The sequence below is a fragment of the Egretta garzetta genome, unplaced genomic scaffold, assembly GCF_000687185.1.
Source record: "Egretta garzetta isolate BGI_Z169 unplaced genomic scaffold, ASM68718v1 scaffold363, whole genome shotgun sequence".
In the NCBI taxonomy this organism is placed as follows: domain Eukaryota; kingdom Metazoa; phylum Chordata; class Aves; order Pelecaniformes; family Ardeidae; genus Egretta; species Egretta garzetta.
Genome location: NW_009259039.1, coordinates 698,001 through 711,914, shown reverse-complemented (window position 1 = coordinate 711,914; position 13,914 = coordinate 698,001). Strand labels below are relative to the sequence as shown.

General features: G+C 42.6%; 1 protein-coding gene across 1 annotated transcript in view; it reads left to right on the top strand.

Moving 5' to 3' along the window:
• Positions 1-13,914, top strand: part of LOC104122790 (ovostatin-like) — a 32,651-nt gene that overhangs the window by 14,903 nt on the left and 3,834 nt on the right. Inside the window, 16 exon segments of the mRNA XM_009634963.2 lie at positions 188-320; positions 2,145-2,232; positions 2,896-3,124; positions 3,712-3,838; positions 5,044-5,165; positions 5,894-5,945; positions 6,241-6,324; positions 7,302-7,478; positions 7,792-7,873; positions 8,770-8,926; positions 9,188-9,262; positions 10,501-10,666; positions 11,285-11,505; positions 11,946-12,161; positions 12,301-12,425; positions 12,620-12,710. Of these exon segments, the coding sequence (XP_009633258.1) occupies positions 188-320; positions 2,145-2,232; positions 2,896-3,124; positions 3,712-3,838; positions 5,044-5,165; positions 5,894-5,945; positions 6,241-6,324; positions 7,302-7,478; positions 7,792-7,873; positions 8,770-8,926; positions 9,188-9,262; positions 10,501-10,666; positions 11,285-11,505; positions 11,946-12,161; positions 12,301-12,425; positions 12,620-12,710 (2,145 nt within the window).

The following is a 13,914-nucleotide window of genomic DNA, read 5'->3' as shown; positions in this document are numbered from 1 at the left end:
CCTGGTGTCACTGCTTCATAAGAAAGACACAGAGCTTGGAGAGGAAGAGTTGTGGCATTCAGGGTTGAAAGAGTGGGATGTGAGGAGGGAGGAGAGAGATAAGGTATGATAACCCAGGTGGGAGAAGTGGCATGTGCTGGTAGCTAGTGCATGCCTTGAGTGACATGATTGATTCTTTCACATTCAGGATATGGGTCTGAAAGTTTTCACCAACTCTGTGCTACGGAAGCCAGTTCTGTGCAATGAAGACAAATCAGATATGGAAGACGGCCCTGCAAATTTTAACTATGGTGTTTCCCATGTTGGTGGCTATGGCACAGGTAAAGGAAGGTTCATACTGTGTCTCCAGTTCCAGGCTGCCTGGTTTTTGAAACTGTTGTGTGTATAAAATAACAGCCAGCATATTGAGGTTTTTTTGGGAAATAGGTCGATGTGTCCCAGTTTGCCTCTGGTAATCTCTTTCTCACAGTTATAACGGTAGAGTTAATTCTCTCTCACTCAGGTACTGGGTACATATAGAAAACAAGAAAGATGTTGCATTGCTGGAACAGGTCCAGAGGAGAGCAACAAAGCTGGTGAGGGGTCTGGAACACAAGTCATACGAGGAGTGGCTGAGGGAACTGGGGTTGTTTAGTCTGGAGAAGAGGAGGCTGAGGGGAGACCTGATCGCCCTCTACAGCTACCTGAAAGGAGGCTGTAGTGAGGTGAGGGTCAGCCTCTTCTCCCTGGTAACAGATGATAGGACAAGGGGGAATGGTATGAAGCTGCGCCAGGGCAAGTTTAGGTTAGACATTAGGAAGAACTTCTTCACCAAAAGGCTTGTCAGGCTCTGGAATGGGCTGCCCAGGGAGGTGGTCGAGTCCTCATCCCTGGAGGTATTTAAAAGAAGGATAGATGGGATGCTTAGGGACATGGTTTAGTCGTGGAATGGCAGGGTTAGGCTAAAGGTTGGACTCAATGATCTTAAAGGTCTTTTCCAACCAAAGTGATTCTATGATTCTAAAAGACAGGGAATACTAGGATGCTACTTCGTTCATAAGATGATATTAGTTTTTCAGGGTTTTTCAGGTCAGAACTTTTCATCAAATCCCAATTCAATTAAATATTTCAAAGGAAATGCCAATGCAGAAAAATAATGGCAATTCCCAATGTTAAGAATTCACACAGCAATTAGCATACTTAGCACATAGTCTCCAAAGCACTTTATAGATCAGCAAGAGTATGATTATCTTTCTTCAAATCAGATTGCTCAGCAAAAGAGCAAAAGTAGGAGTCGGGTTGTCACAAGGGAAATTGCTATTCAGTGTTAGGAAATGTTCTTCCCCATGGGAGTTGTGCTACACTGGAAGACATTCTCCAGGAGGTTTTGGAATCTCCATTGCTGCAGGTTTTCAAAACTGAGCTGGACAGGACCCTTGAGCAACATGATCTGGCTTTGTAGTTGGTCCTACTTCAAGGAGATTGAACTAGGGAACTCCAGAAGTTCCTCCCAAAGTAGATTTTTTCAGTGATTCTGTGATTCTAAGTCCAGCAAAATAAGGAAGTATTGTTCTTTCCATGATATGGCTAGGAAATCTGAGGTACCTCCATACTAAGTGAATCATTGGACATCACAACTGAGTCCATGGCAAAACTGGAAAGAGGCCTTGGTTCTTCATATCAGACCTGTAGTTTGACTATATGAACAAAAGTAGTTTTCCAATGGACTGGATATTCAGCTCCAGTTTTAACTACTGAACAGGGTAAAAAAAGACTGAGTTCCCAGGGAGCTTTGTAACGCATTACAAGCTTTGGTGACATTATTGGCTACTATTGCCCATTTGCAAATGCTAGAGAGCCAGTGGTAGAGGACATGCCTTTCTAACTGCATGAGGAGACCTTTCAATATGAAATAAAGTGAAATGTCTTGTGAAATAGCTGAATTTTCTAGTATTTTCCCATGGGAAAAGAGAATAGATAAGAAACTATATCTGCTTGTACACTGTATCTGTTAGAATTTTCCTTTTTTATGTGAAAAAGAATTGGGAAATGCTCAAATGGAATATTTAGTGTTCATTTATAGTCTTGAGTATGTCTGACAGCAGTTCAGATTTTTCTGGCCTGACCTCTCTAATACTATGCTTTAACCATACACAATCTTCTAGATGAGTCAAGAATTATTGGTGGTGGTGGTGTTAACACTGTTCGGAAATTCTTCCCTGAGACCTGGATTTGGGATCTGGTTCATACCGAGTGAGTATTTTTATCTTCACTTTCTTACCTCTCATGTGGATTTTTGAGTTGATACATGTTGCTGAAATGCATTCTGGGAAGAAGCTGTGGAACATTTGTCTGCTTTGTAAGTGCAGGTCTCCTTTTCCAACTTGTTCAATGACCATTGAGCTCCCAACCTTGTACACAGTGTCAAACCTACTTGAACTGTGAATGACGCCTGCCCTGTGTGCTGTCCCCTATCCTTCTGGTGGGCAGAAAGAATAAGGGCTAAGAGTAAAATAAGAGCATTTGTTTAGGAAAGAGCAGGAGTAAAACTTGTTACTTTTCATCAAATTTTTTCATTCAGCAGCACAAAACTCAGATTATATTGTTTTTCTTTCCAGGTTATCATAGCATCTGCAATGGGAATATCTCCACCTTAACTATGCATCCAGGAGCTGTTCTAGAATATTAATCCAAATTAAAAAAACCTGAATATTCTTCCAAGTCCTTTTTAACATGTAGTTCACCAGCACCTTCATATTTACTTCCAGCTTTATAATAGTTTTTAAAATATGGAGAGGTTTCTTGCAGAAAGTGAGATGAAAACAGAAGTACTAACTAAAGGAGGGAGCCTATTCTATAATTTGGCTTGAAAATGCCAAAGAACATTTTTCATTCTGTTTTTCTTATTTTCCTCAGTTCCAGGGGAGAGGTCAATGTCTTTTATACCATTCCTGACACCATCACAGAATGGAAAGCCAGTGCTTTCTGCGTGCAGGATGATGCTGGTTTTGGCATCTCCTCACCTGTTTCACTGACAGCATTCCAACCATTCTTCGTGGATCTCACCTTGCCATACTCTGTCATTCGAGGGGAAAAAATTAATTTAATAGCCAACGTCTTCAACTACCTCAACAAGTGCATCCAGGTATATCAAGTTCCCTTTTACTTCCTATATGGCTTGTCTATTTCCCAGAGATCCCATCATTCTCCTGCATAATGCATCAGAAATGCAGAAGTAGGTGTTTAACTTATGCTCTAGCCTAACACATTACTCACTCTCTCTCCCGGGACCTGCCCCTGTGTCATAACATTAGGAAAATGTGGTCGATGATCGCTGTGGCTGGTCCATGGAAGATAAGAACTTGTTCCTTATCCCTACATAATTTAGTTCGTCCTTTTGCCCCTGAAGAAGGAACCTGAGCAGAGGGTATGGGTACTGTGCTGTGCAAAACACAATACATGCTGAGTATGCTGTGTGTGCTAGTAAGTCATAAGAAGACTTGACTAGTGAACCCAACACCTTGGTGTACTTCTATCAAAACCAGACACTAACGGTGGGCGGAAAAGAGACAGCTTTACCACTTCCCCAGAGAAATGCCCCATTCTTCTGTCCTGGTACTATCCCACAGATTCAGATGACTAGCTTCTGCAGCAAGGCTCCCTTGCCCTGTAGCCTGACTTTAGGGGCAGCCTACTTCATTTGTAATCTTGCTCCTTTATTCTTTATCTCAGATCAGTGTCGTACTGGCAAAGTCGAGTGACTACAAGGCAGAAATCCTTTCACCAGAGGGCAACACAGCAAGAGTGTGTGCCAATGAAAGAAAAACATATATTTGGGCTGTTAGCCCCCAAAAACTTGGTAAGTTTGTCTTTTCATCACCTTGATATAACCTTGTTTGGTCTTTCTGCCTCTGTCATTCCCACCTTTTATTGCAGCATCAATAATCCACAGGCAGGCATTTCTGGACAGCTCCATTAATTGCTCCACAAATTTAGTATCGGACCTCTGCTAAAGTTCCCTTAGACATAGTGGTGGATTAGCAGTGAATTGTTCTGGTGTTTTATTTCTTCTGATTTTGGTAGTCCATTTCTTGTCCATTTGAGGAAGAACTCTTCACTTGCCACATTACATATGAAATACTGGCAGGATTTCATGCACCTATGAACTTTCAGCTGACCGTTTTAAATCTAACCAACTGTGTTCATAAGAATAAAATTGGCTAATAATTTTGGTCTGGATTATCCATGGGCAAAGAGGACATTGCTCCTCCCCAATTTTACAGCTGTGTTAATTCACACTGCCTTCAAGTCAACACTTACTTTAAAAAAAGTGGTTACAACGGCTTGCATCTGCGCGTGCCCCAAAAGTTGAAGTACAAAATCTTTTAATTAGCAAAGATTCTTCTCAAAATGAACCACAGATGGACCTTTTCTTTAAAAGGTTGTTTCTAAAACCGTATAATCAGCATGACTGATTTCCTTCAAACTCACTGAGAAAGATGCAAAGTTATAGTGAGATGAAAAGTGGGTATGCAGGAAAATAATACTGCAGAGCTGAAAAAAAGAAAGCTCTCCCTGGTAACTCCGATAATAATGCATTTTGTTCCAAGTAAAAAACTCATTTGGATTTCCAGTTTGTAATGATTGCAGTGGTGAAGTAAGCAATGCCTGCAAAGCCGTTCACTTGAGGGTTGCTCCCTCAGTTACCTCATGTTGTTGTCCCTCAGTTAACAAATTCCATCTGAAGAAAAGAGGCAGCAGAGCTATAACTATAGCAACACTGCCCTAGGCCAGAGAAAACTCAGCACAAGACTATTAAGAGGTGGAAACTGGTAGTGAGTACTGTCATTTTTTTGGCCAGGATCACCCCTATTTTGTTCCTACTAGTACCCACTCTTTGCCACTAGCAGGAAGACGTGGAACCTTCATGAAATTTGTTTTTACTGACCTGCCTTCAGAGAGAATAGATTTCTCAGCAGTCCATCAGCTTGGAAGAGGCAGTGAAAACCAGGAGTAGACACTGAAAATAACTTTCTTTTCTTGGGCTGGTGGGTGGCTTTCCAGGTGAGGTGAAATTCACAATTACTGCTGAGGCCAAACTGAATACCAGAGGTACTGGAAACAGCACATCCCCAGAAGAGGAGACAATTCGCAGGGACACCCTGATTCAAACTCTGCTTGTTGAGGTACAGTAGAAAATCTGCATGTGCTTTCTGCTTTGTGGGAAGTGCAGTCCCTACAGCTGTGGGTTAGAAGTGCTCAGCTAGTGCGAGGGAGGTGAGGCAGCTGATGCAGATGGAGCTGTGTACAGTAAACTCCTCCACATGAAAATGAGAGTGCAAATCACAACAATTAGTGGCATCCATGGCCCTCTTGCCACTGTCTCCTTCCTGGGACCATGAGCATACATGCCCTGACACCCCACGGATGTCAGTAGAGATGTAGCCAGAAGGGAGGAGATTCCATAGCTTATCTGTAAGTGCCTTTAGCTTCTGAATCTAATACTGAGGAGGGAGGGTGGAGGGCATATATAAAAGGAATGACAGAATCGCAAGGGTTGGAAGGGACCTCGGGAGATCATCTAGTCCAACCCCCCTGCTAAAGCAGGTTCTCCTAGAGCATGTTACACAGGAAAAGGATTTATCTTGAGTATCATAAAGCAGAAGCTGGAAATGTCTATTTTATAACTGCTTTTTAAGAAGGAACATGTTCTGGACAGGGTGTTGGGTAAAGGAGAGAAGGATCCATGGGCCAAGAGATATTCTAGTGGAGACAGGGTAGGACTGGGTACAAGGGGTGCATTGTTTGGATAGCCACATGCACATACTGTTTTGCACCGTTAAATTATCACAGTTTCATACTGATGTTCTACACTTTTCTTCCTCTTCCTGACCACTTCCTTGAAAACAAACAGCCTGAAGGTATTAAAAAGGAACTGACTCAGAGCTCCCTCGTCTGTGCAAAAGGTAAGGCAAGTTCATTCATTCATTCCAGGGGAGTCAGTTGAATTGCTTCAGTCTTGTAGGTTTTGTCCTACAAAACCGGAGATCCTTCCAGGGGAGGAAAGAGGGTCTCAGGGTCAAGGTGCTGTGGTACCGTTCAGGATTTTTGGAGATACCTTTGATGCATTGAGCAAGTCTCTGCCGCGTTTTCTTTACCCAGACTGCAGATCATAGCAGTCACTGTAATAATGCTTACAAAGTGAAGACTTCTGGAATAAAGGTGATTTGAAGAATTCTTATTGTTACATTTTCCCATCAGGCACAAGGATTTCTGAACCAGTGTCTCTCAGCCTGCCAAGAAACCTAGTGCAGGGATCAGCCAGAGCTTATTTTTCTGTCATTGGTAAGTCCAGTACTTAGACTAAAACCAAAAGTAAATGGCATTTCTTTGGTGCCACCCTAAGTGCCATCAGGTATACATGTGCAAAACTAATGTAAAGTTGAGGAAATACTTAATCTTGATTTTAGAGGAAATGTTTCCTACTTTGCGAAATGGCAGTGAAAGACAAAAGTTGCTCGAAATTCTCTCATATCGAAAGAGGACAAAATAGCCAATTTATTTAAGTTTATTTGCATTTCAAATTATACTGCATTAGCATATCCTGTTCTGTATAGTAAAACAGTTAATTCAGCTGAGAAGTAAGATAAGGCAGACTTCTTTGAAAAAAAAATTGCTCTCTTGGAAAGAAGACTTCAGAGTGTTGCTGACTGCATAATTTCAGATTTATGCTTTCACTTAATGAAAAACATTTGTCAGTCAATAAGTTCCCGTGGAATAAGATTTTCAGGTCCCACTCAACTCTAATAGTCTTAAAGTCATTATTAAGAATGACAGTTCTCTTCAGTGAATTTTTTTTTTACATTCTAAACTCAGATTGCTTTCTAAGCACAGTTGTTTTGCATGCCTGGGTCAGTGTGAGGTGTGCTGATACTGTGCAATACAGCCTCTGTAGCCCATCAGCATCATACCCCACACATCATACTTGCATGTACACAGAAAATGGGAAGCAGGTTGTAAAGGGCAGGAAAGTCTAACCCTTTTAAGGGTTCATAGCTGTTTCTCAGAACCCATGCCAGTTAGTATTGGTGCTCATTTTTTTCAGAAATTCTCAGGTTTTCCCAAGTGTCCAGCATTAAAATAAAAAATAAAAAATGGTGGCATTTCAGCCTTTTTTCTAAGCTGTGTCTTTGCTTACTGTGATTACTCTAGATTGGTCATTGACATGGGGTTCATAATAAGGTCATATAAAGCAATGTAGAATGCTTTGTAATAAAATCAGGTTTGAACTGAACTGACTTCCAGTGTCTTTCATTCTTCAGGAGACATTTTGGGTACAGCCCTGAGGAACATGGAGAACCTCCTCCATATGCCTTATGGCTGTGGAGAACAGAACATGGCCTTGTTCACACCCAACATCTATGCCCTGGATTATCTGAACAAGACTGGACAGCTGACTGAGGAGATTAGAGTCAAGGGTACTGGATATTTATCCGCAGGTGAGAGGCTTTCATATTCTTCTATCCAATATTGTAATTGTGTGCACTGAACTCTAAAGATCTACATGGTGAACACTGATCTCCAAATGGTAGCACTATGTTTATTGCAGAGGAGCAGGCAATGACAGCACTCCAAAGAAGCATGTTGTACTTCCAGGAGAAAAAGCAGCTAGAATTCATAGTGGCTGACATTATTCACCAGACATACATTACTTAGTATTAATTCCAAAAGTCTTACTGTGACAGTTGAAAAAACAGCAGAACGAGTCCTTTTCTGTGATTAGAGAATGTGTCGTCTTTACTGTGTTTTCAGGATACCAAAAACAACTATCATACAAACACCGGGATGGATCCTACAGCTCCTTTGGGACACGAGATAGGGAAGGGAGTGTATGGTAAGTGATGACACTTTCTGTTTCCATAGTGCAGGATCTTTAGGCTTTGAAAAATGGTCAAAGTATTAAGTGATTCTTATTTTTAATAGACTAAATGGACATAGCTTAATTAATTTGGGTCCCCTAGTAAAGGAAGGATTAATAAACAGGAGAGAGTGCAACAAAAGGATGACAAGATGATTGGGGGCTGGAGTACATAACATTCAAGGGGAGGCTGAAGGAACGGTGTTTGTTCAGCCTGTAGAAGAGGAGGCTAGCGGGGAACCTGGGTAAGGCTTTCCACTACCTAGATGGGGACTGTAGGAAAGACAGAGTCAGACTCTTGTCGGGGGTGCACTGAGTAAAGATAAAGAGTTTGTCCTTACTCAAGTTGCAACAGGGAAAACTCCAGCTGGGTAGAAGGAAAAAAAAAATCTTTCTCAAGAGAAGGCAGCAGCACTGAGACAAATACCTGGAGAGGGTGTGGATATCTCTGTCCCTGGAGATTTTCACATGGTCAGACAAGGCACTAGGCAACCTGACTGAGCTTTGAGGTTGGCCCTAGTTTACGCAAGTGGTTGGACTGGAGACTTCCAGAGGTCCTTTCCCACCTAGTTTATTTCATGATTCTATTAATTAAGATTAGAAATTATTATCATCAATCATCAAGCTGTGTCTATACTTTACCCCTGCTCTGAAAGAATGGTTTCAGCACAGTAATGGAGAAACCTCAGGTCAGTTTTTAATATCAGGTTTTTAACTATCTTATCTATTTAAAACTTACACGACACTTGCTTCTTTTATCTCAGACATTATGGAGTTCTTTTTATGTTATTTTCTATGCATATCCAGTTGCTGGTAAACCTTCTTGGTCTTGTTCACACCTTACCTGCTTTCTGTTTCTGGTTCACCTGCAGGCTCACTGCCTTTGTGTATAAGTCATTTGCACAAGCCAGACGCTACATCTACATCGACGACAATGTCCAGTCTCAAACTTTGATCTGGCTGGCAAGCAAGCAGAAATCAGATGGCTGCTTTGAAAATGCTGGGTCACATTTTAACAATGCTTTGAAGGTAACTGAGACAAGTATAGTCACAAACTTCCAGTCCTGGTATGGGCATTGATTTGGATAATTTCTGCCAGGCACAAGCTTATCACCACAACCTTACTCTTCCTAGTATTGTTCTCTCATGTCTCTCATATACAAGCAGTGAATGATTCTTATGTTTGCTATCAGTGAAGAGGTAGAAACAAGTAGAACTATGAATTAATTCATATTTTGTTTCTTTCTAGGACATCTGTACTGACCTGTTCTTTGCTTGTGTTTTCTTCAGGGTGGAGAAGAAGGTGAATACTCACTGACAGCCTACGTTGTGGCAGCATTGCTGGAGGCTGGACACTCTGTTGCGGTAGGTGTTTGATGCTGTTATGCTCTATTAGTCCAGTCAGGCATTTGTCAAACGGTGCACAAGCCGTAGTCCTCACACCCGTATTCTTTAACAGTGTGGTGAGTACTGATGATAGGATGGTAGGGTCAGCTGAGGAAATCTGCTTCCATAATCCTGCAGTTGCCCTAAGTATTTGATGAGTGCTACAAGTCAGTTATGTATCCAGTTCTTATGGATTAAGTTGAAAAACCCCTGAGGAATCCAGTTGTGTTAAACAATGGTACTCCAGGTGCAAAATCCAGACTGAATTTACCCAGAGCCTGGTTTGGAGTTTTCTCTGAATGTGGCCAGGCCAAAGTCCAAGCTATCCAATTCTTCAGTCCTACAAACTCTGTGCGTTTAGATCCAAGCTCTGTTGCCATTTCCCTGTCATTGTTAGTAATGGAAGGAAATGATGAGCTGCTAGGCACGGGGGAATGAAAGCCGAGTTCTGTTCTCTGTAATACACTTCCTGCATATCCTTGAGACACTGGTTTTTTGCTGATGTTTTGTTCTTTGTAACATGGGGAAGATGAGAATTGTTCCCAATCTGACAAATATGCTCTAGTCACGCTGAGTTTTCAGGTACTGTGGTATGGGGCATTGTTTAAGTATCTGAGACTGGCAGGATAAAAACATTGCGCAGAATCAAATAGTTCTTCAGCAACATGAATTTAGTCCCCAACATCTTCTTAAGAAGCTCCAAAACTTGGTGCCACATCTGTAGGTGAAGCTGCGTAGACAGGACATGGTTATGAGTGTAGTGGTGATGTCTGAGCTGAAGTAGAGCTCACAGAGATAGTCTGTAAGGCTAAAAGGGCTGAAGAGTTTTATTGATGGCTATAGCTAGCAAATGAGTAATAACATCCATCTGAGAGAGCATCATGAGGTCTCATACGCTTTATGTAGTTCTGTAAAAATGATCCACATTTTAGAGCTAAAGCAACCAAGGGACAAAGGATTCACCTGCATAAGGCCATATGGCATGTCAGGAAAAGAACCAGTGCTCTGTTAGTCCGGCCATGCTGCCTCTAAATAAATGCAGAAAGAAGGTAGCACTACTGGAAGGGCATTTTTTACAGGATACGTGCTGTAAGCCCTTAAGCATGCCATGGATCATATATATTTTTACCATGAAGGGTCAGTGATGGTCGTATTTAAAGAGAAGCTGAGACACAAATCCAAGTACCTGACAACCCTACTATGTTTTGCATTACTAGCATCCTGTCATTCAGAGCGGCATGAACTGTTTGGAGACTGCATTTGGCAATGGGGTCCACAACCTGTATAACCAGGCCCTCTTTGCCTATGCTTATGGCTTAGCTGACAAAGAGACAAGATGCCAATTCTTCCTTGAGAAGCTGGACAAGGCAGCTACCAGAGATGGTAAGAGCAGTATGGCCATGATACAGGCAATACAGCTGATGAGATGGCCTGTGGCATGATGTAAGCTATTCTGATGTACAGTTTTTGCATTCATGCTGCTCCCTTCCCATTTCATGCCTGCTATGCTACTGAATTTATCTCAAAGAACTTCTCTGTCTATCTCTTGTGGCTTCACAAAAGATTGATCTGTGGCCTGATTTTCTCAGAATTATGAAATAACGTAGGTGGGGAGAGACCCTGGAAGTCTCAGTCCAAGGTAGTGGAAGACCATACCTAGTCTCCCCATTAGCCTTCTCTTCTACATGCTGAACAAACCCAGTTCCCTTGACTATGTCATGTGCTCCAGTCTGCGACTGCCTTAGCATCCTGCTGCACTGCCTTCACTTCAATCTCTCTTTGACTCATAAAGCCCCCTTTTATTAATTCCCTTTCCATCCTTTCCTTCTTTCTTTTCCATCCTGGAACTAAAACTTATCCAGTTCAGGACACTGATGGCTGAAAAAACTTTTGGGTTAAGGCACAGAGGGAATTGTACGCCTACCTCCCGCATGATACGGTAGTGAATTAGCCACCAAGTAATTTTTCCATGCTTTTTATGCTTCACTTTTCTGTTTTCAGGTGGTTCTGTTCATTGGCAGAGAGAAAATAAGCCACCAGAAGAAGATTTCCCTATTTTCTACTCCCGTGCCCCTTCTGCTGAGATTGAAATGACCAGCTATGTGCTCCTGGCTTTGCTCAACAAAGCCAAACTCACACCAGAAGACTTATCTTACATTTCTCGCATTGTGCACTGGCTTGTCAAACAACAGAACCCCTATGGCGGTTTCTCCTCCAGCCAGGTAACAAATGAGTGTGGTAAAAAGAAAGCTTCTAGGAGCAGTCCAGCCTGCAAGCTGGATCTCAATAGTATGACATACCTTCCTGACTACATATTCGATTGAATAATGTTTGATAAATGGTACTCTCATAAGTCTGTTTTTCAGGGCACATGGTGGTCTTCATAGGCAGCTTCATACCTATTTTAGTGTTAGGAAGTGGGAATTTACCTGAGTTTCAAGTTAGCAGTAGACAGCAGTCACTGTTGACACAGCATTATACCAGGTTTTCTGGGATAATTCAAATCTATTGCCTCAGCACTTGTATCTTGTCTCCTTAGCTCCTCAGCCCCCTCCATTTATGAGCACTGAAAAAGCGTCAGGGAAATAGGAGCTGTGCTAATCTCATGCACCATTTTACAGCTGGTTATCTACCTAATTAGTGTTCATGTTGTTCTTTTCAGGACACTGTTGTTGCTCTCCAAGCTTTAGCACAGTATGGATACCTCACCTTCTCTAAAAAAGGTCTTAACACAGTCAAAGTCAACTTCATGGACATCCCCAGTAAGACTTTCCAGGTGAATGACAAGAACCGCTTCTTACTGCAGCAGGCTTCCTTACCCACTATTCCAGGGAATTACAGTGTGGAAGTGAATGGCACTGGCTGTGTCTATCTGCAGGTAAGCAAGCTGGAAACTTAGTATCATCCCTCTGAGAACTAGCAGGGGGTCCTCCATATATCGTTCCCCTCCATACCTCATGCCAAAGCCACAAAAGCCTGTAAGTCTGTGACCATCTCACACTTCCCATCTCTTTCAGACCACCCTGAGATACAACATCCATTTGCCAAAAAAAGTTGCAGGATTTTCTCTCTCCATACGGACAGCCAATGTATCCTGCACAAGCAACTTCCCACCAAAGTTTGACCTTGTCATCTCTGCCAGGTAACTTCTTCTTACTGACCTACCCCCTTGTATTCACAGTCTGGTAAAGCATCCAGGGAAACATTTAAGTACAGGCAGCTAACTGCTACTGTGCAGCTGCAGGAAGACAAACAGGATCATTAGGACCTGAAAATGTCATTCACTGGTCTCCTCTCCATTTGCAGACCAGACTAACAGAACTTTTCTCATTTTAGTTACACAGGAAACCGCAACATCTCCAACATGGCTATTATTGACGTGAAGATGCTCTCAGGTTTTGTTCCTGTAAGCTCTTCCCTGAAAAAGGTAAAGAATGGGAGCAAGTGAATGGCAAACCATGAAAATATAGGAAGCTGATAAAAAGAGTCTCTGACTAGCACATTGGAGCCCCACGGGAGTTCTGCAAAAATCCCTGGGTGTAGCCTTCTGTCACATACTCTGTGTCCCAGACTTGTAGTTGTTAATCTGTTGAAGACAAATCTGTTAGGAGTTGCCAAATCTGGTAGCCTAACAGAGGTGAGACTGCTGCAGCTTCATATCTCCAGGTCCAGGCAACAGCAAGGCTGTGTGTATTCCCAATAGGCAGACATGCACACTAGCAAACTTATATACATATATATACAGCTGGCCACACAGATCAACAGAGACAGAAAAGACAGCACTTACACAAACAACAGCACAAATGGCCTTATCCTGTTCCCCTTTTTGGCTGATCAGACCAAGTGTTCATTGTGGAAAAGAGATATATAGATATAGATATAGATATAGATACACATGCACATATGTACATGCAAGTACACAATGTGGATCCCTCTGGTAGCTGACTTCAGAGACTCATTCTGCACAGTAGCTGCCCCTGGGTCCTTGTTCTACCCAGTCTCTGGCCCTTGGACATAGGCTCCCTCGAGGTAGCTAGAACTGAGTTCCCCAGCTATGCACACATATGCATGGTTGGTACCTCCAGTAACCAGCCTTAGACATGCAGTCTCTGCAGCAGCTAGGTTTGGATCCCCTGCTCTCCCAGTTGCCTCACACAGACACATACACATGCACAAACACACACAAACGAGTCTCCTCTAGCTGGTCCAGCCCAATGGCCTGAGCAGTATCTGCCCCCAAGACCTTATGGTCTCTCCAGCAACAGTCTCAGACCTACTGGTCCCTCCTGTAGCCATCTTGGATCCTCTGGTGTCTTTAATATTTGGCCCAGACTTATGCTTGCTTCAGTAGGTGGCTGCCTTAATTTACTCACTTAACTTACCAGCTTTATACTGATTAGTGACCATGCACGGACAGGGCTGAAGTCTGGTCTCTCAAGATGCTGGCACCCCAGACACATGGTCCCTGTGATCTGTGGTCCCCTCTTCAGTAGCTTTCACTCCATACACCCACATGCGTGCACAACAGAGAGCCCCTCACCCAGGAAAATAAGCAGAAGAGAGGAGAGACTGAGGTGACCAGGTGCAGGGTATGGCCAGACAACTGTACCGATCAGCGACATGTTTATGTG